Source organism: Thermobia domestica, chromosome 15 (genome assembly GCF_964235325.1).
Source record: "Thermobia domestica chromosome 15, izTheDome1.hap1.1, whole genome shotgun sequence".
In the NCBI taxonomy this organism is placed as follows: Eukaryota; Metazoa; Arthropoda; class Insecta; order Zygentoma; family Lepismatidae; genus Thermobia; species Thermobia domestica.
In genome coordinates, this window is record NC_137468.1 from 35,211,282 (window position 1) to 35,239,277 (window position 27,996).

Consider the following 27,996-nt stretch of genomic DNA (forward strand, 5'->3'; position numbering starts at 1 on the left):
AGTTGAGCCATGTTCAAGAAACACTCAAAACTCTGGGGCCAGCACTTCTAAATCGATAAGGGGTCCTCCTGTTACAGGACAAAGCTAAGACACACGTGGCTAGGATGACCCAGGACACCATTCTACGCCTTAGATAGGATATACTATTGCATCTGCCATACTTCCCGGACATTGCACCGTCCAATTATCACCTATTGCCTTCCTTGAGCAATCACCTCAGAGGACGCCACTTCAAATCCCTAGTAGAGGTGCAAAATGAACTTGATACCTTCTTCGCTTCACATGCCACCAAGTTCTAGCGCGAATGAATCCATGGCCTTCCAGAACGTTGGAAGAAGGTCGTCGATACTGATGGGGACTATTCTTGATCTTCCAGATACGTCTTAGGCGACATATTGATGAATGGAAGTTGGTGGGTGAAAAGCGTCAGAACTGTCTTGGTTATCTTCATATATATCGCCTTGCCTTGCAAGTTGCGGAGCTGAATTTGGATTTAAACGGCACCAGAAGTGTCACTGTTCATCTTAGCGACCACGAAAACTATGGATTCCACACTAATATTGGTTATTTTTGATCATTTGTATATATCTCCCAGTCCCTTCAAGTTTCGGGGTTGAATTGGGATTTAAACAGCATCAGATGTGTCACTGTTCATATCAGCGATCCCGAAAACCATGGATTCGACACTAATATCGGTCATTTTCGATCATTTTTATATATCTTCCCTCCCCCTAGCCCAAACATAATCTCTGTTGAAAATTTGATCGAGATGGGTTAGGTGGTTCAAGAGATTAAGAGTTTCAAACATATTGACTTTCAATTTTATAATATAGAATATTGTTAAAACCAGTTTTGACACACAGACTATAACAGCCAATGCCTCCTCAATTCTCATTACTTGAAAGGGAATTCTAATTCCAACAACATAAACAATCCTAAATTCTAATTAAGTTAACGTAAATGTGCCGCGATATTTTGGACGGCCGGTGAATCGTGTCATCAGTTCGAAAAGGCCTTGGAAATACTATCTTAAACTAAAACAAACAAATTTAAGCTTACCCGCTGGTCTGATGGCTAGCGAACACAGGTTTGTGGGTTCAATTCCCGGTAGGAGAATCTTGAAATTTTTACCTCGTTACGGTAGTTCGGATTACACCTTAAGCTGTAGTTCCACGTTTTATATAGGCTTAGTACTGAAATGGAAGCAAAACTTCAATTCATCTAACTTCAAACAAACTTAACAAAAACGCACGTTTCTACTTTTTTTACGAGCTTGAAGAAAAGCGTTTTTGTGACTTTTGGGAGCATCTCTTCTTTATATTATTTAATTTTATCCACCATTTTTCTCTTTTCTATTCTTTCTCTTGGTATATGGTAGTCTTTTATCACATTTTTATTGTTAAGAAGTTTGCAATCTTGTTGGTGGTAGTTCTTCCATCCAGACGGCGGGTGTGCCCCAAGGGCCTTGGTATTGTAACTTTCTAAGTTGGGACTATAGGAACGATGACAAGGTAAACTGAATGATGTGCGTGTGAGAAATCTCCAAGTGCTTCGCCAGAAGAGAAGCAGAAGAAAGAGACATAGGGGGAGATAAAGATCACTGCTTGTCTTCATTGTTGAAGTTACGTTTTGAACATTTTAACAATAAGAACGAGGTTTTTGTTGTGGTATGTTTCCCTGCAGTTTGATTTTTATCTACTAATATTGCAGTTATGATTTTTTACACGAAAGACAATGCAATAATTTAAATTTATGTATATTCATTTTACTAGGTTTTCTTGAATTGGGGGGAATTAGTTTTGATTTTTTCTACTTATATATGCAGTTGTGATTTTTTTTACACGAAAGACAATACAATGAATTAAATAATAGTTTACGTTTATTCATTCTGGTATGTTTCGTAACATTGGGAAGTAAATTTTGATCTTTATTTACTTATATCTGTACTTGTGATTTTTTATATGGAAGACAATTCAATAAATTAAATTTATATTTATTCATTGTGCTATGTTTCCTTGCATTGGGGAGTTAACTTTCATTCTTATCTACTTATATCTGCAGTTGTGATTTTTTACATGAAAGATATTACAATGAATTAAATTTATGTTTATTCATTGTGCTATGTTTATTTGCATTGGGGAATTGACTTTCATTCTTATCTACTTATATCTGCAGTTGTGATTTTTTACATGAAAGACATTACAATGAATTAAATTTATGTTTATTCATTGTGCTATGTTTATTTGCATTGGGGAATTAACTTTCATTCTTATCTACTTATATCTGCAGTTGTGATTTTTTACATGAAAGACATTACAATGAATTAAATTTATGTTTATTCTTTGTGCTATGTTTATTTGCATTGGGGAATTAACTTTCATTCTTATCTACTTATATCTGCAGTTGTGATTTTTTACATGAAAGACATTACAATGAATTAAATTTATGTTTATTCATTGTGCTATGTTTATTTGCATTGGGGAATTAACTTTCATTCTTATCTACTTATATCTGCAGTTGTGATTTTTTACATGAAAGACATTACAATGAATTAAATTTATGTTTATTCATTGTGCTATGTTTATTTGCATTGGGGAATTAACTTTCATTCTTATCTACTTATATCTGCAGTTGTGATTTTTTACATGAAAGACATTACAATGAATTAAATTTATGTTTATTCATTATGCTATGTTTATTTGCATTGGGGAATTAACTTTCATTCTTATCTACTTATACTCGCAGTTGTGATTTCTTACATGAAAGACAATACAATGAATTAAATCATAATTTATGTTTATTATTGTGTTATGTTTCCCTGAATTGGGAGGTAAATTGATTCTTATTTATTATATCTGCAATAATTATTTTTTTTACATAAAATGCAATACAATGGATTACATTTAATGCACATTTATTCATTGTGGTATATTTCCTTGCATTGGTATGTTTCCTTCATGTTATCTTTTACATGAAGGACAATATAGTACATTAATTTGTAATTTATTTTCCAACATAATTGTTGTGTTTAAGTTTTCACTGTCTAAGTTTCTTGTCTGCTGGTTCCAAGTCAACTACTGATGTTTGTTTATCAAATTATTTTAATATGTAATACACGTCTTGAGATGGTAGCTTTCTACTACTCAATTTTAATCATATTATGAAAAGCAACACGTAACATTATCCAATATTTAAATACTTTATATAAGCATACTCCCTAACAGTGGCGATTCCCCCATGGAACAGACGGAACAGCCTATTTCCTTCCTTTCGTGCTTCTAAATAAGATTTACTTTATTCTGAAGCCTTTTTCAAAGTACATTTTTAAGGATAAGAAGTCCAGTCGCTGGCTTACTGTAAGCAAACAACGCACTATGTTCACTTTTGCACTTTGCACTCCAATCCCAAGTAAGAACGATGTAGTCTTCCGATTAAAACCGAACAGACACAAACTTCACGAATGTAGCAACTAACGAGGAAGAAGTGGAATGAGTATAGTTGCACGCTTCACTTTAGTGAACTGGACATAGTGGAAGTTAGCGTTTTGTCCAGTCCAATTCTTTTATTAATTTTAGTTTGCTAACAGTAAAGCACGTATAATGTTATGTGTGATATTATTTTATCACTTAAAGTCTTAGGTGGTAACCTTATGTGTGAAAAGTCTTACCTACATAGCACACGACGTCCCTAGGATATCTCATTTTGATGCCAATTATCTCATATAGTTCCGGGATTATCCGGGACAACGAGTAGACATCCCATGGAAGGATTTCTAAAGGATTTCCACGTAGGATATCCACGGGACGCCCCAGATGAAACAGGAGATCTTAGGGAAATCGCACTCCAATCATACCTAGGATCACATTATCCCACGATTTACCAGTGGACATCCCGTTGAGATTCCGTTTAATATCTCGTTTTCCGGGATATTAGCGAACGTCTGGATATCCTATGGATGTCCCAGGAGCAAATATGGATGATCCCGAGATGTCCTGTTGTCCATTTCGGGTCAGTCTCGGACGTTCTGTGGTCATCCTTGTGCTATTTGGGTTTGATTTCCATACTCCTAGTTAAATCTGAGGAAATATGACGACAACGGAACAGTTAGACAACACGATTTATTGTGTGCGTTTCTTTTCTTAGGAAGCTCCTAGAGATTTTTTACACATGCATCATTGAGTTTACCTTGTTGTGTTAAGATGTTTACTGCCTGACAAACATCAAAGAACAAGTAAATTTTGAACAAGTATATATATATATATATATATATATATATATATATATATATATATATATATAGAGAGAGAGAGAGAGAGAGAGAGATACGGATCCAGAATTTTTTGACGAGGGTGCCCAGTTACTACCACTACATTTGAATTTTTTAAATGCTTTTAGGCATCTGTGGTGGGAATGAGGAATATTGTTTAGCTTAGTTAATCCTTTGCATTCAACCTTCAGAAAATCAACTTAAATTATTGCTTTTGCAAAACTCAGCCTTCTTTTAAGACCGAAACGGAAACATGACAGCAGAAAATTTCGGAAAGTGTTGCTATTTTCACTGCTAGCTTCTCATTTTAGATTGTGTATATTCACAAACAAGGGGGTGCACTCCTAAATCCGGTATATATATATATATATATATATATATATATATATATATATATGTGTGTGTGTGTGTGTGTGTGTGTGTGTGTGTGTGTAAGGAGAAAAGCAAAGACGTAATTTCCATTTATTCTTAAACTAACATCCTAAGATTTTAACAATAAGAGGCACTCGAATTTATTGGGTTTGTATACAGCGGAAATATCACTACAGGAGATTAAACCTTGACCTATGGGTACGGAAAACACGCTCGTTATCTACTTCACCATGGAGAGTCACGAAAACTACAATGACACCACAGAACAAAAGCCATTGAATTTTTGACTATGCAACAGCGAGTTTATGATGGACAGGATCCACTATTAATGTGGGTTAACTAATGAGAAAGAGGCCTCAAATCAAGTGCAATCATCAAGTGCGCAAATTATCATGCATGATCAACCTTCACACTATAAGGTGTTTCGTTCCAAACCATCTCACCTTTAAAAAAAAAACTGGGATGGAAAATCATTGTGTCGATTCTGTTTTCACAGTGAATTAGAATAAATATTATCGTTTTCCAAATACAAGGAAACATCTTCAATATTCTTTGTGTCATAAAAATACGTATTTCTTTACGTGAAACCATTTAATTACTATGGCTTTTCCTACTGTATCTTTGTTTTGCAGTGAATTAGAATTCACGAAATAAATTTATTGTTATAAAATTAATTAAATTATTTCATAAATTGTTTTTGTTCCTTGTAGATTTTTTTGTTTGTTTTAGTATATAATAGCACTAGATAGCTGTGCCCTAAATGTTTTACTAAACAAATATTTATAATATTCGTATTCTTCATGTGACACTCAGTATAAAATGGCACCACATTGCTGTATCTAAAACGGTTTGCTAAGTAAATAAATATATAATCATCATGCCCGTCATTTGGTATTCAGTATGAAATAGTACTAGATCGCTGTATTTGAAACTTTTTTTGCTAAACAAATAAATATCTATGATAAGCATGTACTTCATTTTATATTCAGTATAAAATGGCAATAGATCGCTGTTTCTGAAACTTTATGTTAAATAAATAAATATTTATAATCACAATACCCTTCACTTGGAACTTAGCATAAAATATTACTGGGTCTCTGTATCTGAAACTGTGAAAAGTTAATAAATATTTATGAACATCATGTTCTTAATTTTCCATTATTTGAAATAAATTATAATAAAGTGTGTGAACAAGATATATGCGTTGTCAATGGCATCTACATATTTCTTTCTATACCTAGCTTCCTAGATCGGTATCCTACACTCTTGAATCTATTCAATTGCTCCGCCCCGGTTCCTATTCCAGAATCACGAGTAGTAACACACCTTGAGCTCAGAATCTTGAGTTGACCACGTCTAGCATATAACGTCACTTTGAGAAGTAAAAAATTTTAAGTACATTGACTAAACTAGCTCCATATTTAATTCTCTACTTTACAAATTGAATATTTGCGATATAGAAAGATACACACTCGCACATAAAATTAGGCTACAAATTAATAAAATTGAAAAATAATACTTACGTGTTCAGCTCCAGGTCGAGGCGAAATTTGTGATTGAAGGCCTTGATAAGAAGCGAGGTGTGATGAAAATGTTTTCCCGTCTGCAATGAGAAAATACAAATTATGAAGTAAAATAGGAAAAAAAAATAGAAGAATTCTTTAAATTTCTTTGGTACAATAATGCAAATCAAATGGTGTTAATTATGCATGGAGAGTAGTTATGATTTGTAAAACGATGTTTAATGCCGCAGAAACATTTATCTGAAACATTACAGGTGGTACAGAAATCCAGCCAAACTATAGATACTCGACTACATTGTTCTTATTCTTCATACTCACACTCTCACCTTGTTACACTTTCTTTGACATCGTAAAAGAGACATCACATGGTCGGATATATAATGGTCCTGATATCTTACTGAAGGTTATGAAATCAGTTCGTGGTGTCGTGCCATCCCAAAAGAGTGATTGTGATTTCAGACAGGTGATGCAGGTGTATTCATAGAGGGGGCAGCACTTATATGAAGGGCACCTTCAGTACTCCTTGAAAGAAGCTTCTATTAATGAATCTTCACGTAATTAGGTGAATCACATTTTCTTTTCAACCGACAGAAGTATGTTAGACCAATAAACATTGTTTTTAACGGCAACCTAAACTTCTAAATTTATTAAGGTTACTAATTTCCCTTGTGATTTGTGTTCGTAGCATAACACCTTGACATTCGGCAGCGTCCAAGACAAATAAATATGACCTTAAATTAACAATAATGTGGTCATACATATTCGTCATTAATATTTGTTCACTTTATAATGCTTTGATCTTACATGTCTTCAAGACTGCAATTCGTAATTTAAGTCGCATAGAAAGTAATTATGTGCTTTTTAAAATTTATAGTAATGCTTCGCACACACACACATTCCTTAATAAAAAAAGATTATTTTATAACGCATTTATTTCAAGCAATCTCCTAATCAGCAGTGAATTGGATTGCATATTACAACAATGCAACACACATACTTTTATGAATATTTTATAGCACTGATTTTAAACAACCTCTAGTTCTGTAGTGTGATTTGGGTTGCATAAGACTTAAGGCATTAATTGAATATCAACGGATAACGCATCTTGTGTAATTTAATTGAATTTTCAACGGATAGCGCATCTTGTGTAACTATAACCATGTGTAACCATAACAATACTCTTTGTATGATTCGTTTCAAATCACCTTTGCTTATGCAACCAGTTATACTAAGCTGTCATTTGGGTTGCATATAAAGGAAATAATTGTATTTTCGAGTCATTATATTTTTCTTCATAACAATACGTTCTCATTCTTTAGACATTATTGCTCATTTTTAAATACCTTGTGATTATGCAACCCCCACACAGAAAAGTAATTTGGGTTGCCCAACATGTAAGGAAATATTTGACTTCATCAGTTATAATAGAAAAAAAGTAGGTTATTTTAAATAATATTAATATATTACTATTCTGTTTTACTTCTAACGTAAGATCTATGAACGTAAGACATATCCAATTAAGAGTATGTACTGCTTAACTACATAGTTATGCTCTTGTTCAGGGAACTAGAATTATAAAAAGATAACAGGTTGGAATGACGGCTCTTGCCTTCCGCTTGATAGGAGAATACTGCTATCACATTGATAACGCATCTTTTAGTAAGCAGGGAATCTGAAATCAATATCCAGAAAATATACTAAAAAGGTTTCCATTGACGTTGTTATAACATTATTCTGCATACATGTAAGAAATATGTTGAAACGAAATGCATTGAAATCTGTGAATAATGAAGAAATTAGAGAACAACTCATAACTTTGACTTTATTACGATGGACACACAACACGACATTATCTATTGACAAAATAGTGAAGTACTAAATTTTACAACGTCCATAAAGATACAAATCTATTACACACGAACGATCACAAATTGTCCCGTAGGTTCATCAGTATACACTGGTTAAATAGGGATTTTTTTTCAAGAGACTCTTTTCTATTTTTCCTCTACTTCCAAACAGAACAGGACAAAAAAAATGTCAAACCGCCCTCATTTAGGTTTGAAATTCTGTGAGCTCTTCAAACAATGCTTAGAGTAGGCGGGGAATAACTCCCCCTCTTTCATCCTCCCCGTCCCGTCCCGTTTCCCCGTGCGCTATCGATTCACATCAGCTTGGTTTTCAATTAAGACCAAGCGGTTGCCACGGACTACCAACTGACAAGATCCACGCGGGTCAAGAAGGCGGGGCTCCTCGATCATGTTCTGCCATCTATCTGTCGCCGTGAGAAATTAAAAGCAGTAAAAAATATTTTTACTAAGCTATTTTTTTTAAAAAAAAATATTTATATAACACTAGTGGCAATGTCCGGCCTTTACACGGCGGGCGTAGGTTTATGGAAAATATTTGAAAGGTATATTAGTATCTCCTTCCTCTCTTTATACAAGCATCTTAATGAAACTGACCTGATAAAATCTAGAGCCGAACCAAGTGCTAATTATGTTATAAAAAATTCACTTCGAACTGTTCAGCCGTTTTCTCATGATGATGAGATAGACAACATCGATATTATTATTAAAAAATTGCCCAATCTCGATTTACGATATCAGTTTTAATGAAAGAGACATGATGAACTCCCGGCTAGAGAACAGTGTGAATTGTGAGCAAAAGTTCATTTCAAATGGTGCAATCGTATTTCAGGTGATAATGAAATAGACAACGCCAATGAAAAATGAAATGAAATCTTTGAGTTTTACGTCCCAAGATAATGCCGGGCTAGGTGATGATGAAAAATGAGTGAAATAGTGGAATGAAGAAAGTGGGAGGAAACGGGAGAACCTCGAAGAAACTCACGCACACGGTGTTTGTCCACCACAAGGTTCACTTGGCGCGAACTGGGATTGAACCAAAGACCTCATGCACCAGAGGTGAACGCTCTATCACTGAGCCACCGTGACCCCCTTACCAATGCCAATTTTAACGTGGCGAAACAAAATTTAAGAAATCGCTCCCTTAAGGGAAGAATTTTCGAAAATTCTGTAACACTCCTCCACTTATTTTTAACGACGAATGTATATATCGTGCTTCCTATCTTGAAGGTCTTGTGAAGCACCCTGTTTTGGCATAAAGTTTGAAATACTACTCTTTCTATTGGTTTCCATTTTAATGAGAGTAGCATTACAAAACCCACAGTTCAAGATAGATATTAACAACACTTTTCAAAAAATCAAACAGTTAAGTCGTTTTCTCGTGATGGGGTCACAACAACATTGCTTTGATTTTTGTTTATAGAGATGATGGATTTAAAGTCACATTATAATAAGAATACGTATACGTAATAAAAATCATTGTTAGAACATTAGAACAATAACAAACGCTATATCTAAGTTCTTAGTTTATACACCGTAGTTAATATACTCAGAAAGGTCATGTTGAAGAACCTGTTAATGGTAATTGAATATTTACAGCATCATATTTCTCCGAAATGAAGTCGTTCATTCTTTGGATTATAAGCGCTTGGAACTGTTCCAACAAATTAATAGATAGATGATTTATGTCAGGGATTTTGATAGAATGTTGTTACAAATTTTTAGCTACTGATAACTAGTTACTATTCATTAAAGAGTTATATTTTTTTTTCAAGGAAGCGGTATTTTTGGTATATTGAAATTCAAGATTTTTTTTTATTAGCTTGATAGATTTAAAATAATCTTGGGTTTAATATGATTTTTAGAATAAATTTTGTAGGACACTACGGTGTTTATACATTATTATTATTATTATTATTATTATTATTATTATTATTATTATTATTATTATTATTATTATTATTATTATTATTATTATTATTATTATTATTATTACTATTTCGCAGTTACTGTATTCAGAGACGGATCCGAAGGAACCACCGGGCTTATAGACCAACTTGAGCTTCAAATTTAAATGGACAAAATGTCACTCTGTAATGAATACAGAGAGAGTAAGATGGCTTAGTGGTACAGGACTCACCTCAAGAATTCATTTCTGGTCCAATCCCTGACCATGTATATTTATGTTAAACGACATCGTGTCCGTGAACTTTCTTAGGGTTCTCCTGTTTCCCCTGATATTTTCATTCCACTAATTGCTCCATAATTAATCAGTGCCATTAATCATTCATCTCATTTGCCTAAAGCAGGGTTTCTCAACCTGGGGGCCACGAAGATAAGAGGAAGAGATAAACATAATTAGAATCTAATATCGGAAGATATTTTAAACCCTTATCCGGGCAACCGGGGCCTCCCAGGCCTAGTAGCTTAATGTTTTTCGAATTTGTCAATAACTATACATACTTCGATGCCATAAACTTCTGAATTCTTCTATCCTTAGTCGAAGTTAAAATCATCAACATATCGACTTGGTAAAGGTAAGGGATTTTTTAAAAACCAAAGTTGAAAACCTTTTCCTGACGTAACCGGGTAACCGGGGCCTAGGAAGCCCCGTATAACTTTAGTGCAATTCCTGTGAAATATTAGATCAAATGGTCACATAATTATATATCGAACACGTGGCTATTGTAACCTTTAGTTGGAACAGTATATGACAATAGACATTGAATTTTACGTATTCTGCACTTAAAATATATACTGAGCCTAACGGGCCCCGATTGCCCGTCTACGTTACAAAAATGTCTGAACTGGTTTGCTATTATGCTTGGTTTTCAAAAGAGTTACTAAGTTTTATTGCTTGAGAAAAATATATATTCTAGATTAGTCGGAGTAGTATGTGACAATAGACATTGAATTTCGAGTGTTCTGCACTTAAAATATGTACTGGACCTGACAGACCCTGGTTGCCCATCTACGTTACAAAAGTATATTGCCCGGAGAAGTGTTAAATGTTATTTTGAGTTTTGTTCTGAAAGGCATATTTTTATTTTTATACATACTGTTAAGAACAACAAAAAATAGGCCTACTAAACATTTTCAACAGGTGTATAGAGTTGTTTAAAAATCAATTTAAATGAAAGAGGTACAATATGAAACTAATGAGAACTGTATACTGAAATACCAGAAAAATACAAATGCAACAAGACGTGCATATTCAAATACAATTAAGATTGAAAGTTAATGAGAAATGTGAGCATGGTGTGATTTCATTAGTACGACAATGTCCAGTTCAATCTTCGTGACGCACATTACCAAGTCATTTAAAATACTCAATAACTTGTTTAAACAACTGTCCAAGTTTTTCTTAGCCAAAATGAGAAATCACTTTATTTTTTATCATATGACCCAAAATTAAGCGAGTTTTGAAGTTTTAAAATTTATCAAACAGCCTCCATTTTGAAACAATATGACGGGTCGGATTCAATATTTGTAATATGAATGAACTGGATAAGTTTGGTTTTAATCCATTCGCTTTTAGGGAAGTTACTGTATTCATTATATACAAGAAATGGATTCTACTGTTATAGAGATAAATGGATATCGTGGGATCTCCGCAATAGGTATATTAAAAATCCCACACAAGCTTATTACAAACCAGAAATTATAAGGGGGTAGCTGTCAAGAGAATGTGATAAATTCCGGATTGTGATAGGAATTAGGTTGAGAACCAATGGCCTAAAGAATGTAAAACGTAAGACGTTATATTTAAGATTTATTTTATCAATAGACCAATCATCTCATGAGTATCAGTGAAGTCCTCATTCTTTGATCAAATATGGTAGTTCCGCACATCAATATGTTTATTAAGATTGATCAAAAGTTGCAGACTCTTGTTTGAAACACGTATCTGTTATTACATTGGCAAATGTTATAAATATAATTGAATAAGTCAGATGCAAAACCGCACAAGTCCACTTCTGCCCGAAAATAAGTTATGATCGGAATAGTGTTCCTTATAATGTCATACCTTAGTTCCGGTGCAAAACAACATAAATTTACCTTAGGAAGCTCTTAGAATTTGGTAAAGAAAAATGAAGTCAGTTGGAAAACAGAACCAGTTCTGTATCTAAACAAAAGCAATTTTCTCAAAGCCATGTTTGTTGGACTTGTGCATTTTTACATCTGACTTCTTCAATTGCTATTAATATTAAAGGCAGACACAACTAGTGTCCGTCAAAGTAAGGTAACCACACATCCTACAATGTCGGAAGGCGTATATTATAGCCTTCGTCAGCTGCGTTATCCTACATTTGTGTTTCTTGTTAAGGATTTTAAACAGAAATTTGATTTTAATTCATCTTGTTCAATATTAATGACAATTGCAGTGTAGAGATGTATAATTTTTAACCACATCCTCAATCCAACATGTATGGGGCGGAAACGTGGACATTACGTAAAGGTGACGAAAATCGACTGGAAGCATTCGAAATGTGGGTGTGGAGAAGAATGGAAAGAATTAGTTGGGTAGAGCGGAAAACGAATGAGAGAGTGTTAGAAATGGTGGGTGAGAAAAGAACACTTTTAGATATTTTTAGGAAGAGGAAGAGAAACTGGTTGGGACATTACCTAAGAAGAGATTGTATCATGAGGGACGTCCTAGAGGGTATGGTGGCGGGAAAGAGGGGGAGGGGGCGAAGGAGATTACAATTAATGGATGATATTAAAACAGAAAGATCATATGCGAAGATGAAAAGGTTAGCGGAGGACCGTGGAGCATGGAAGCTTCTCAGCTGCGGCAAGTGACCTGCCAATAAAGGCAGAATACCTATGATGATTGTTATTTAAAACTTTCGAGTGCTATGCTATATGGCCCATAGTGCCATTTAAAACTTTTTGATTGTTTTGAAGCTATATGACAAATATTATTATTTAAAATTTTAAGTGATATGCTATATGGCCCATAGTGTTAATTATAATATTTAAGTGCTACATTACATGACCCATATGGTTATTTAAAATTTTAAATGATATGCTATATGATCCAAGTGTCGCTTAAAATTTTTAATTGATGTATTATATGACTCATGGTGTCATTTTAATTATTTAACTGATATGCTCCATGACCCATAGTGTCATTTAAAATTTTAAGTGGTATATTGTAAGATCCATAATTCCATTTTAGAGCTTTTAAGTGATATGCTATATGACCCATAGTTCCATTTAAAATAAGTGATATATTACATGAACCACAGTGTTATTTTAAATTTTTAAATGGAATGTCTTCCTACCACTGCGTATGTAATATCTGTACCTATAATTACAAAAGGTAGTGCCGTGTGTCCAAAGTATTTACAGAAACCAGAAATGATTTTCATTCGGAAAATTTATAAAATATTTTTCATATACTTACTTAACTTTTTTTTTACAAGAAATAAAGTAATTTCTATTTAAAAATATGCATTTCAATTCTTGTAAACATGTACTTAAGCAGATCTTCGAATTGGAGAAAGGGCAAATGATCCTATCTAAGGTACTTGAGAATAGGAAAAAATGTAGATCCTAGCGTGTATTGTTCAATGGATTTTATTTTATATGACACAAAAACATCAGATGAAGTGTTTGCCTCTTCGCCAGCGCCTGTTATCAAGCCAATCACAATTGTCCAATACAAGCTACCATTTATAAAGCCAAATGCATACATATATTTTGGAGAACAAAAAAAGGCGTGATATTTTATAATTCACTCACCCACCCAATCATACTAATACTTAACATAGAACTTTATACAATAAACCATTCACTCACACATGCATCTCAACCGTACTCTCTTTATCATAGATTCACTATATACATATAAATAAATATATGAACACGAATAAGTGTGCTGCAAATAAATAAAAAAACAAAACAAAATCAGCTCTCATACAATGACAATATAAAAAGCTTCCAGCGCCTGCAAATATATATATATATATATATATATATATATATATATATATATATATATATATATATATATATATATATAGTGTGCTAAGTTAGATAGCATTTTGTAGCCCATACAAGTTAATTGGGTTATTCTGCCGTCAGAGGGGATGATAAACCCGTGCTTATCATCTCATTTCATCGTGAAATCGATACCATGCAATCACCCTGCTCCAAGCATCTCGCACTCATCTCCCCTGCAATTGGTATCAACATGCGGGGAAATGAAGCAGAAATACATTTCTAGTTTAGAGTTATATGGAGATACCCACACGTTAATGTAATTTCTGTACTGCATGTATGTAGTATTCCCAGTATGAGGTGTTCACACATTTTTTTTTTACGTAAGTTAGAACGTACGGAATGGAAATCTCTAAGCACATAGGAGAAAAAACATTTTATGCGAATAAAAGTACTATATAGAGCAGTGGGGGCTCTTGAGAAAAAGTTATATCGTTTAAAAGTAAACTTTTATAGTTTCAAAGTAAAAGAAGAAAAACTCATGTGATGTTCTAAGTATATAATACAAGATAAGAACATTTAGTAAATTTTCTTCTTTTAATTCGAGGGAAACAGGTTGGCTCAGTGGTAGAGTGCTTATTTCTGGCGTATGGGGTCCCTAGTTCGATCCCGGCTAAGTAAGTTTGTGGCGGACAATATCGTGTCAGTGGATTTTTTTTCCTCCCACACTATCATTCCAACCACTTTCCCCATCATTGTCCACTTGCCTTGATCACCTGTCTCCCTTAGCCTAAAGGGTATTAATCGCGGGACGTAAAAGATTTCATTTCATTTGTCATCTTTCCAATTAATTCAAAGCGATAAAAAAAAAAATAATATTTATCAATGAGATTTCTCTCAAGAGCTACCACTGACAATAAGGCAATGCTTCACAACTCTTTTTTTTTTTTGAGACGATCTATATTACTGAATGCCCATTATATCAAGACACACACTTTAAGGTAGGTTAGATTAGAATTGGGTATTGTAGCTGCCGTTGTAGGCATTGACTGGTACAGTCTGTCCCAAAACTGATTATATTCTTCTTCTTCTTCTTCTTCTTCTTCTTCTTATTATTATTATTATTATTATTATTATTATTATTATTATTATTATTATTATTATTATTATTATTATTATTACAGGCACAAATATAACAATTACCAATGTCACGTGCACACCACGTGAACGAGTTTGGTTTGTGTGGCGTGATATTTTCTCAATTAATATTGAAACCGAATGTGGTAGTAAATTTCTGCTGCTTCCGGTTTTAGCAAAGGGATTAGACTAGAGAAGGAATACATTCTTGAGACGCTTAATTTATTTTATTTTTTATTTTTTAAGTTTATTTTTTGCTACCCATAACCGATTTTACTCTATAGCAATTAATGTTAAAATCGGAAATGGTTGACTTCTGCAACTTCTGGTTTGAATAGAAAGTTAATAGACAAGACGATAGATAATCTTAGTACGCCAAATCAATTACAAAAAACATCTTCCAGCTATCTCTTATCCTTCTTGCTTTGTTTGGATCAATACTGAAACCGGAAGTTGTAGTGGTTTTCTATTGCTTCCGGTTTTAGTATTGATTTAAGGATGAAGAGCTTATTTATTTTGAGGCGCTTAACGATTGTGGAAAACCACTTCTAGTTATTTATTACGGTTTTTGCTCTATAGTAATCAACTTAAAACCGGAGGTGATTCATTCCTACCACTTCTGGTGGATCTTGATGGTCTAGAACTGTTAAAGTAATGCTTCATGATGAAGTTAGTTCACATTGCCAACTTTGTGCTGTTATTGGAAGGGCAACAGTTTACATAGCCAGTGTTTATAAAAACGCTTCAAAACCTTTTAAATAGACAAAAAAAAAAAAAAAAAAAAATAGATGCACAGTTCATATTTTTTGAGCATTCAATTTTTATGTTTTTCATTGTTTTAAGATCAAGGGTAAAAGTGGGTGTGAACGTGGGGGGACGCCGTTCCCCTACTTCCAGAAAATATCTGTGGCGTTCCCTCGCTTTCTAAAACGTTACAATGGGCAAAGATAGGCACGGAGGACAGTGTGACGTCATGCGTCCTTCTTCCTTTTAGATCTACTTTTATCCCTACTTAAGATTACTCATCAAAATTCAAAAAAGTTTAAGTAAGCTCAGCTAAAGGCTGTTCAGTTCTTGCAGGATTCAAAAAGGTCGTGTTCAGTTTTGCCATAATTCAAAAAGGTCGTGTTCGGTTCTGCCATAATTCAAAAAGATTGTGTTCAGGTCTTCCGAAGTTCAAAAGTATGTGTTGAGTTCTTCCATAATTAAAAAAAAAAAGATTGTATTCAGTTCTTCCATAATTCCAAAAGGCTGTGTTTCTTCTTCCGAAATTCAAAAGCTTGTGTTAAGATCCTTTGAAATTCATAAAGGTTGTGTTGATTTATTTAAAAATGGGAAAAGAATTCAATGTTACGCCTTTCCATTTTTTAAAATAAAATGGTTGATTGTTTATCTCTTCGGAAATTGATAAACATCACAAACTATAGAGGGCTGGGTATCCCTGCGAGGAATTATTTATTGTTGTTACGAATTTGTAGATTCAATGAAAAGAAAAGTTATAGTCAATCTTCTATAACAAGAAATCTGTTTACGCTATGAAATTTACTGTGAGAACAAAGTGCTGGATGCGAGTTGCAGCACTCTCTGTACTGTATTGCGCAAAAGTAAACGTAGGCACTATATATTTCTGTGTCATATTGTTCGTAAAGCCAAAGTCACTCTATATTAACTTCGTGAAATATATATACTACAATATCATGGCTAAAATAATTACTAGAACATTACAAGTGTGTTGTACCGTTAGTAGTAAGAGTGTCATAATAAATAAATAATGTGTTCTAGAAGAAAAAATGAAATGAAATAAAATCTTTGAGATTTACGTCCCACGGTTATGCCGGTTAGGCCAAAGGAGACAGTAATGATAAGAGATGAGTGAAATGGGGGAATGAAGAAAGTGGGAGGAAACGGGAGAACCCCGAGGACACCCACGAGCACGGTGTTTGTCCACCACAAAGTCTACACGACGCGAGCTGGGATCGAACCAGAGACCCCGTAGCAGATATTATTGGCGACGAGTGACATATTTCTTCGCGCAGCAGAATTAGATTATCTCGAAAACTTCATAATCATGCACTCTCAAGCATGTTTGTGAGATCATTCTGACTGTGCAAGTTCAGAAGATGCAGTGTACATTTGGAACTAATGTAAAACAAAGTAATTTTCAATAGATTTCTATCCCCATGTGTATGTGTCAATTTGTGAGACACATTCTTTCATAAAGGTACTGTCTCATATTACTACCAAGATATACAATACTCACCTTTTGACTTGGTTTCGAAAAATAACTTCTAAAAGCAACCTTTTGTTTACGACCCGTTTTGTTCATCTTTATCCAGAACAATAAACATTAGTTTGACTGTTGGTTCTCATCAGGCCTGTAGCCAACCCAAAAATTTAGGGGGGGCCGGTAGAAGTTAGGGGGGGCCCGACCCAATCATATTATACTTCATCACAATATTAAGGTTTATTTGCAAGCCTACTGTGAAATTTTATGGGGGCCAGCCAAAGTTTAGGGGGGGGCGGCCCCCTTGCCCCCCGTGGATACGGGCCTGGTTCTCATGTCAGAGTCTAATTTATGTCAACATCAATATGGGGCTCGGTGGCTCGGTGGTGGAGCGCTTATTTCTGGTGCTTGCGGTCCCTTGTTCGATCCCCGACCAAGTAAGTTTTGTGGTGAACAACATCATGCACGTGGGTTTTCTCGGAGTACTCCCGCTTCCACCCACTTTCTCATTCCACCAATTCCTACATCATCATCATCGGAGCTCCTTCGTGGCTAAACGGTTAGCGTACGAGACCCGGGTTCGATTCCCGGCAGGAGCTCATGTGGTTCGGATTCCACGTTAATCTGTAGGTCCACGTCTCATATAGCCTCGTTGCTGAACGGGACGACTCAAAATCGAATTGACTCGACTTCTACATCATCATTCACTCGCTTTATTCATTGTCTTTTTTTAGTCTAAACGGCATGAATTGTGAGACGTTAAACTGAAATATATTATTTTATGTCAACATTAACACTTTCTGTACCCAGAATCGTAAATGATATCCCATATTCCTAACTCTTCCTCTATATATATCTCATCTTTACATCGACAAAACTAAAGATTAAAACGTATTCATAATTTGGGTTGTATATAATTTACTATACTATGTACTGGCATCTTGTGAGCGTCATAATGATAAGTTTAATGAGAATATATTCCGGTATCAGTTTCATGTTAATAAGTAGTATGATTATATGATGCATTCATTTTTTAGGTATCCAAAAAATAGCTTTCTTCGATTTTCTCAAAAACTACTCATTAGAATTTAAATTCACCTATACAAGCTTTTTCTGCTTAATAAGGTATATTTCTTGGTATATACCTCATCATTAGATTTTTTTCCAGTGAACATTAATACCATTAGATACTTTGAGTAAATTAAGCCAACCTTTGGTCTTCCCAATGAACTTCACCAAGTGCCTAACAGTGAATCATTTAGGAAGCATCACGTCAACACCTTAAACCTCTTTAATAACATAATAAGGCATTCTTCTGTTGGTTGGTTTTATGTCATTTAGCGGCAGTGTTTCCTCGTCGAAGTCAGAGTAGGTAGCAGGAATAATTATAAATCGGATTAACAGTGGAGAGGTGTTAAGACATCAGAATTAGGAGTAACAGAGTGTGGGCACACACACAGGATAAATAGATTGGACGGAAAGTTTGAAGTGGTTTCGAACCAAAAAGAAAACTAGTGGGGAGGTGAAAAGGTAATTTCCAAAGCTAAACCCAACAGCTGTCTCCTTCATGATCCGCTCAACCTTATATATCTCTTTTGAACCCGCGGACCCCTCTTTGAAAACTCCTATACTATTACTACTAGTAGTAGCAGTACACAGGTTCTTGTTATACAGCGAATTTATCCTATCAAACCCTTCTCCGCCGATCACATGAATATGCAAATTGGTTAGGTACAGGGCCACACAAGTTCCACAAAGGCAGGCTTGTCCTCTTTCTCGATCCTCTTTTGAACTCTCCCCAATCCCTACTCCTTTTGCGCAACATTTCGTTTTACCCCCTTATTTCTTTAGCCCATACTCCGACATTCGTTTCTTCCCTCCTCCTCCCCCAAATCACCTTCCTTCCGCATCTCTGTCGATACGAAGCTGCCAAGACGACCAGAATAAGGAGAACGAGACAGAGAGAGACAGAGAGGGGGAGAGATTGGACTTTACGAAGTTTTCTCCAGAAGGCTCGCTGGGCAGGGAGAGACCGCTGTGGAACTTTTTAAAGACTCACCAACATATAGTACACATTATAGGAAGATGAAAAAAAAGGAAGGGAAAAAATGAGAGAGCTTGTCCATTTTGACAACAGATGTCTCTACTAGTCTTCCTAACTAAACTTTGGTAACAACAAAAACGAACAATATGGACATATCCATTTATCTTATTTGCTTTCCAATAATGGAATACAGGTTCAGGTTTCTTAAAATGAAAAAGAAATATGGATATACAGTAGAAATTTAAAATATGAAGGAAAATATTTCTTCCATAAATGTTCATTTGAATTGTTTAAAAACTTAGAAAAGCCATTTAAAAAAAAAGAACGATGTGCACGACACACTATGTACTGTGTCGTGGCGGAACCATTAATATGTCGGAAGAAAGTAGAAAAGTGTTTTATATATAGAATAAGTACACGTAGTTACACGGATTCCAATGCGTTTTAGGGGGCTGCGGTGGCTCAGTAGTAGAGCGTTCACATCTGGTGCATAGAGTCCCTGGTTCCAGCCCAGTTCGAGCCAAGTGGACTTTGTGGTGGAAAACACAGTGTGCGTGGGTTCTTCCGTTTCCTCCCACTTTATTCATTCCACCATTTCATTCTCATCATCACCTTCTCCTTTAGCCTAGCCGGCATAAATGTAAGACGTAAAACTGAAAGATTCTAACACGTTTTATAGAATATAACGAAAACACATCAAGTATACGTTCCACATTTATTTTGCTTCTTATATTAAAAACAAACAGCAGCCTGTCGTGTACATCACGTGAAGGAATTTGGTCTGTATGGCTTGATATTTTATCAATTGATATTAAACCGGAAGTGGCACTAGATTGATACCACTTCCGGTTTTAGTAGACAGATTAGAGTGGAGATGGGACATGTTCTTGAGACGCTTAATTGATTGCCGAAAAGAGGGCACGATGGCTCAGTGGTAGAGCGCTTGCCTCTGGTACGTGGGTCCCTGGTTCGATCCACGACCAAGTAAGTTTGTGGTGGATAACACCGTGTCCATGGGTTTTCTCGGAGTACACCTTTTATTTTCTTATTCCATCAATTCTTCCATTATCATTCTCTTGCTTTAATCTTCACCCTTAGCTTAAAGGGCATAACTGGAATATTTTTAATGTATTTCAATTTTGATTGCCTAAAAGTGCTTCCCGCTATTTAATATCCTTTGTAATCTATACTAATCAACGTTAAAACTGGTTAGTGGAAACTAACGAAGGTGGGTAGTTTCTGCCACTTTCGGTTTTAATATAGATTATGGTACTTATTCTTAGAACGGTAAATTGATTCCAGGAAGCAATTCTCGCTATCTACTATCGTTTTTTTGGTCTCAGTAGATCAATATTGGAACCGGAAGTTGTAGTAGACTTCTATCACTTATGGTTTTAATAGAGAGTTATGGATAAAGATAAAATGTATACAGGTGACTGTTAATCCATTGCAAGAAAGTACTTCTCACTGTCCATCACCGTCTTTGACCTGAATAATCAACGTTAAAACCAGTAGTCGTTGATTTGTCTCCTCAATGGACACACAAACGAACAGACTGGGTAAGTACACGGCAGGTCAAAGTGATGGACCCGATTTCAGAAATTTTATTTATACAATCTAATGAACACATGTTATTGTGGGACATGAACTATGAAAGGTAAACTGTCAAAGTTTTTTTTCAAACATATCACCTCGCGTAACACGGCACACATCAAGCCGGTAGTCTATGTCCTACCAAACCTTTTGTAGCGTATTGTGCTCAATATCAGCGATTCATTTTATGCTCTCTGCTGACTCTAACTTTAGAAAGTGGAAACGCTGCGTGGAAACTAAACTTCGAAAATTATCCTTCTGTCTCATGTCTCACATGTCTCCCGAAAATTCATGTCTCACAATGACATTAGATTTCACATAATATATTTCTGCAATCAGATCCATCATTTTGACTATATGAAGCAATTTTGGTAAACCAGAACCGTTTATGAAACCACTTAATTTAATTTAATAAAAAACATTAAATTACCCTCTTAGCGTGATAAAACAGAAAAAAAATGAAAGAAATGATGACTTAGAGTCATATAGGTTTCTTAATAAAACTTTGCAACCTATGTTCTATTTAATAAACAGGACAAAAATGAATTAGTCATCATCTCTGGAACTCTGGTTAGTCCATTTCTGTCATTGTAAGTGGCAATTCATTGGTAACACGGGACTAAATGACCTATCACCACGGATGCATCATGAACATCGCAGTTAGCTGGATTGAGTGAACCAAATGGCTGTATCGAAATAGCTCGTCAAGGTGGGTAGAAGAGAAGAATGGATACATAATATAATCGGCGCAGGCAATGGATTCCCAACTGGCTCTTTTTATGCTCTAGCAAGACATATCCTGATGAGAGTAACTCTCCTAAGAAGCCATAAAAGACGCGCGTGTGGTGTTTCTGTGGCGTTTGTAACATCCCTCTCATGCCTCAACGAAACATGGGTCATGTCAATGGTGTACCCTTTCCTTTGACGCCATCTGGAGATGGTTTGTCCGTGACGACTATAGCTAAAGGAAGTTGCTGGATTCGATGGTGTATCACAGCGGACTCTCCAATGTGTTACAGATGACAACTTCCTCATTCGTAAGACTCAATGAGTTTACGCTTGACTTAAGGAACATTCAGATTGCGATCGTATCTGGCCTGACATGTAAAGTTCTCAGATTCTAACTGAAATGAAAATTTGGAGAACAATTTGCACCAGCCGGGTGAAACGCAGAAATTGGCATTCCCTATATTGCTGAAATTACTGTAAATTATCTACTGATAAACGATGGATCCCACCAAAGTGGCATGCCTGAAACATCTCGGCGAGTCACCTTCAAATATAATCCAGTTGGTTATTCAGGGCAGAGACGATATTACCAAGTATTAGTAATTTCTACAGTGGGTAAGTTACCGTTTGTCCTGTATGCTTAATCGCGGTGTTAAAAAGTAAAGTTCAGTTTAAAGCCCCACGATTATGCCCTTAAGGCTAAGGGCTAAGGGAGAAATGGTGAAATTAAAGTAAATCAAACCAAACCCGATTGCTTCATAATGAGGTATACTGAAAATGAAATGAAATCTTTGAGTTTTACGTCCCACGGTTATGCTGGTTAGGCTAAAGGAAACGGTGATGATGAGTGATGAATGAAATGGTGGAATGAAGAAAGTGGGAGGAAACGGGAGAATCCTGAGAAAACCCACGCACACGGTGTTTGTCCACCACAAAGTTCATTTGGCGGGGGCTGGGATCGAACCCGGGACCCCAAGCACCAGAGGTGAACGCTCTACCACTGAGCCACCGCGGCCCCGAATGAGGTATACTGTTGCTTTGAATAAGTAATTCAGGATAACCGCTGATTGCATCAAGCTACTAAACAGTGTTAGCATTTCAACGTCCAACATAGAAACACAACTGGGAAGGGAATATTTAGTATTATATATCACAAAACCAACTCAGCTCAGTAGAAGAAAAGTAGTCTTTGTTGAGAGGGTACTACCCTCCATGAATCCGCCACTGCACCAAACCAGGAAAGCACCAGATCTTCGTTCACCAACAATCTAACGGTCTCGGACAATCCTCTTATTGTGAAGTTAACACTGATTTTCGAACTGTTTTCAATTAAATTACCGAATAAATTAACCGTTACAGAGCTTCGAAAAATGTTTCCTATACGTAGAATTCAATCACAGCGTTCCTACACGTACGTTCATCCCTCTCACACATAGAATAAGAATTTTTTTTCCACTTATTTAGGGTTGCCAGTTAATTTAGTGGTTTTCCTCATTAAATCTGATAGTGTAGGAATTAGGAACAAGGAAAATTATACAACTATGTATTTTATTGATCGCCAGCAGAATACATGACCTATAAACGAAACATGAACCATTCGCAGCAGTGTATTCTCTCCTTCAAACTATTACAATTATTTAAATTTGTAATTAATGAAATTATAAATTATAATCTGATAGGGGATGATACGATGACAATAGGAAGAAATATAGAAGTATTATTAAATGCCTACAGGGACACGAGTTTAGAAGTAAATGCAGAAAAAACTAAATACATGGTAATTCGGCATAGCTATAATACTGCAAATTATGCATATGTTAAAATATAAAATAATGCTTTCGAGACAGTGGATACTTCAAATATTTAGGATCAACATTAACAGACCAAAACCATACCTAAGAAGAAATCTAGAATGTCCACTGGAACCAAGGAATTAACGTTATTATTCAATCCAAACTCTTTTGTTTTCGCGTATTTTATCGAAGAATTTGAAGCTTAAAATATTTGTTAAAAAAAATAAGTGTGCCGATTGTGCGGTATGGTTGTGAAACATGGTCGCTTACATTGAGGGATTACCGCAGACTGAAAGTATTTGAGGATAAAATCCCGAGACGAATATTCGGACAAAAGAAGAACGACAGAAACGTCATAAGAAGGAACTGCATAATAATAATTTACCTAACATCGTCAGGGTCATCAATTCTAGGAGTCTCAGATGGGCAGGTCATGTAGCCAGAATAGAAGAATATAAAAAGTGATTTCAAAATCTTAACCGGAAAACCAATCGGAAAAGGGTCATTGGGAAGACATAGTTGCAGATTGAAGGATAATATTAGGGTGGATTTTGCAGTAATAGGAATGCAAAGTACAAACTGGATCCAGTTGCATAAGGAGAGAAGTCAATGGAAACCTTTTGTGAATTCGGCCCTGAACTTCCTAGCTTTATAAGCCATAGAGTTAATTTCAGTTACGTAATTAATGCGAGTCTAATTAACTAGATGAAATAGTTTACATACCGAGTTTCGTCTTCCTAACTTGAAGTGCCCGTGTAATATTCTATTTTTCGCATAAATTGTTAATCTCCTCAAAGTGTCCAGCATGGCCTCATCAGTTCTTGTAGCTCAAATAAACAAAAAAATAAATTTAAGATGTAGAGGGTTTAGAACTGACAAACTATCCCAGGATTTTGGAAACTAAATCTAGAGCAGAGGTAGAGTTTGGGATCTGTGCTGCTTTGTAAATGAAATTGAATACCATTTAATTGGGTACAGTTTGTGATTATCGACACAGCGCTTGCCTGATGTTTTAAGCGATTCTTCAACGAGTCTTTCTTTGTACATAGTTGTCTTTTTTTTTTTTTTTTGGTACATGATGTTCATGCGATGGGCAACCAGACGGTTTGAAATGAAGCTTGGCGCGAATGCAGCGTAAATCAACTTAATCGGCCGCGATGAACAGTCCATTATACGGATGCTCTTTTGACAACAAAGTCAAACTTATTAAAATACAAGAAAGTGTACATGCAGATATTGCGCGTTTAATGAGCATAAGCAATATTCGGATTCTAAAATTATGAATCGCGGCTCGTACATCTCGCATCCTCGTTCACAGGCTAACTCATTCACAGCACCATCTCCTGTCCTCGCTTCTATCAATTTTTGTTGGAAGGCCTCGGTCATTGAAACGACAGTTCAATGAAATCGCCACATGGATGATAAAAATGCAATGTGTGTAGATTGACGTCAAATAAGGTAATTCTTGGAATGTGGACAGAGGAACAATCTGCATACTTATTCACTAAGAAATACACAAAAGAAAATGAGTCAACACTAAATGGAAATTCTTTTATGTCTGTATCGTAACTGAACTGTCAGTTACGCTGGAAGGAAATAGAAATTAAAATATAACTAACATTGGTCTGATAATGAGAATTCACTGTTCATGATTTTAAAATAAATAATGCTTGTCATTTTTACAGAATTTTACTCCAATCTGTTATGCCCCCAAAATATTATTATTATACACAATTCATCGTGTTGGATTCGATACCTTTACGAAAGTAATCTAATAAAAAAAACTGTTCCAAATAGATAATAACTATATTTAAAAAAAACTTCAAATAGCTCAGCCGCTTTCTCGTGATTAGGACTCACACAAAATCACTTTCATTTTTATGTATTAGGTTATAATAAGTTCAATTACATTTACTCAATAAAAGCAAATGGGGTAATAAAAAAAAGATGGTATATTCCTTGTCAGAACCATTCTGGTAGGTTTTCAGTCTCCATCCAGTAAGATTGGGAGACCTAATCTGGTGAAACTTTTCTTTTGATCCGTTGGTTACACTAACACGGTTATCTTTCTTCAGTGTTTATGCCCACTGCATACCATAATTCACTCACTCACACACACTTTCTCTCGCTAATATATATATATATATATATATATATATATATATATATATATATATATATATATATATATATATATATATATATATATATATATATATATATATGAATGTGTGTGTTTCTGTGATCCAGTTATTAGAAAAAGTAGTACTAGTACAAGAAGGTAACTACTTGGCCTTCCTACTATCTATCTTATCCTACATTATGCTTCTTTTTCTTTTTCTCCCTCTCTTTCTTTCTCATATTCTTCCTTTTATGAATTCTTTTTTCCTTGCTTTCTCCTCCTCTTCTTCTTCTACATTTCTTTTATTTTTTTATAGTTACTCAGCATCCATTATTAAATTTCATATTTAATGGTGGACTTTCATCTCAAGTGATTTGAAGTTCCGAATCAGGAAGAAGAGGGAAGAGAGAGAGAGAGAGAGAGTGGGAGATAAAAAATTAGAGAGAGAAGAAAAGTGAAGGACGAATGAGAGGGGAAACGCAGTTGGCTACAGAATATATATATATATATATATATATATATACGCGCTTGTGTGCTGTAGTATGCTTTGAGAAGAGAGAACCGAAAAGAATAAAAGAAAAGAAAATAAGAAAAATAGAAGAAGCAGAAGTAGTCTTTCTTCCAGAAACAGAAAGGAATGAGGATGAGAGGAGGTCGAACAGTAAATTGAATCAAAGACAAATAACAGGGAGCAAAAGATCTATGAAAACTAAATTTCCCTTATTTTTCATGTCTTTTAATATTATATATATGTGTGTGTTGGTAGATTTAAAAAAAAAGATAAAAAGAAAGAATAAGAACATTAGATTGGTTCAGTGAAGAGCTCATGAAAAAAGAATTTGAACTAAGAAACAACAAGTATCTAATAGCATTTCAATAAGAATTGTTACACATACTGTATAGAGTTAAAAATTCATACCAAACTGAATTGCAACTGATTTGTTCTCGAATATGTTCCATTTGTAATGTTTCATTCCTCAGCTTCGAGATTACACTATGACACGTGGACTTGTCTACAGTTAGCGTGGATTCAAGAACGATAAAAGCCTACTTATGAAATGTGGACTTACCTATAATTTAACGTGGGTTAAGGGACACTTAACTCTAAACGTCGTGTTTGTGTATGAGATGTGAACCTCTCTACAGTTTAACGTGGGTTAGAAACATTAAACTCTAATTAATCATCGAGATTGTATATGCAATTTGAACCTATCTATAGTTTAACATGAATTCGGAACACTAAACTCTAATTAATCATCGATGTTGTATACGAAATGTGAACCTTTCTAGAGTTTAACATGGTTTAGGAATACAAAACTTTTATTAAACATTTGAATGCGGCGCTCCAAGTTCCCTTCAAATGCTGCTAGCAAATGAGAGGCCAGCGGTATTGCCGCGTTTCCTTTCTACAATCCACATCTATCCCCTGTCACCTAATCGCGCTGTAGTTCGTTTGTTTAGCTATAGCCACACCCCTTTACTACTCGACAACGTCGTGTCAGAGTTTGTGTTTTATTCGTTTAGCTGAAATGCCAAGATGTTTGTCACAGTCGATAGGAACACTAAACTCTAATTAATCATCCAGGTGGGGTAGGAACACTAAGCTCTGATTAAACATCGACAGTGTATATGAAATGTAAACCTATCTATAGTTTAACATAAATTAGGGACATTAAACTATAATTTTGCTTCGAGATTGTATATATGGCGTGAACGTATCTAAAATGTAAGGTGGGTTAAAGAACGCTAAGCTCAATTAATTAACATCGAGGTTATACATAATCCATAAACCTCTCTAAACTCTAACATAGGTTAGAAACACTAAACTCTGATTAAACACCGACGTTGTATACGAAATGAGAATATATAGGTACAATTTAACGTAAACAAGAAACACTAAACTATAATTAAGCATTGATGTTGTATATGATGTGTAAACCTATCTACAGTTTAACGTGGATTAGGAACATTAAACTCTAATTGAACATTGACATGATATGTGAATCTATCTGCAGCTTAACGTGAGCGAAGAACACTAAACTGCAATTAAATATCGAGACTATATATATTTTTTCTATTAATTGTGATCTATCTACAGTTTAACAAGGATTAAGGAACATTAAATTCTAATTAAATATCAAGGTTGTTAGGAGATGTAAATCTATCTATGCTTTAATGTACGATAAAGAACTGCGTCCAAACTCCAGCTTCGATGGACAATAACTCGAGAACCAAAGGTCTTGACTTGGCCATAAATAAAATAATGGTAGCCTTTGATGCGCTTATTGAGTAGGATAAGGATTACTATGTTGTGCACGGCTTTTTTTTTCGGACTTATTGTCCATCAGAGTTGACGTTTGGGCTTAGTAAATAACTAAGTT

General features: G+C 35.0%; 1 protein-coding gene across 13 annotated transcripts in view; it reads right to left on the minus strand.

Moving 5' to 3' along the window:
• The window catches only part of mmd (disintegrin and metalloproteinase domain-containing protein mind-meld), a 750,004-nt gene that overhangs the window by 435,636 nt on the left and 286,372 nt on the right, over window positions 1–27,996 (minus strand). For all 13 annotated transcript variants that reach the window (XM_081739572.1, XM_081739577.1, XM_081739571.1 and 10 more), the window contains exon 4: window positions 6,163–6,242. In XM_081739572.1, coding sequence (XP_081595698.1) covers window positions 6,163–6,242 — 80 coding nt within the window. The remainder of the gene's footprint in view (window positions 1–6,162; window positions 6,243–27,996) is intronic.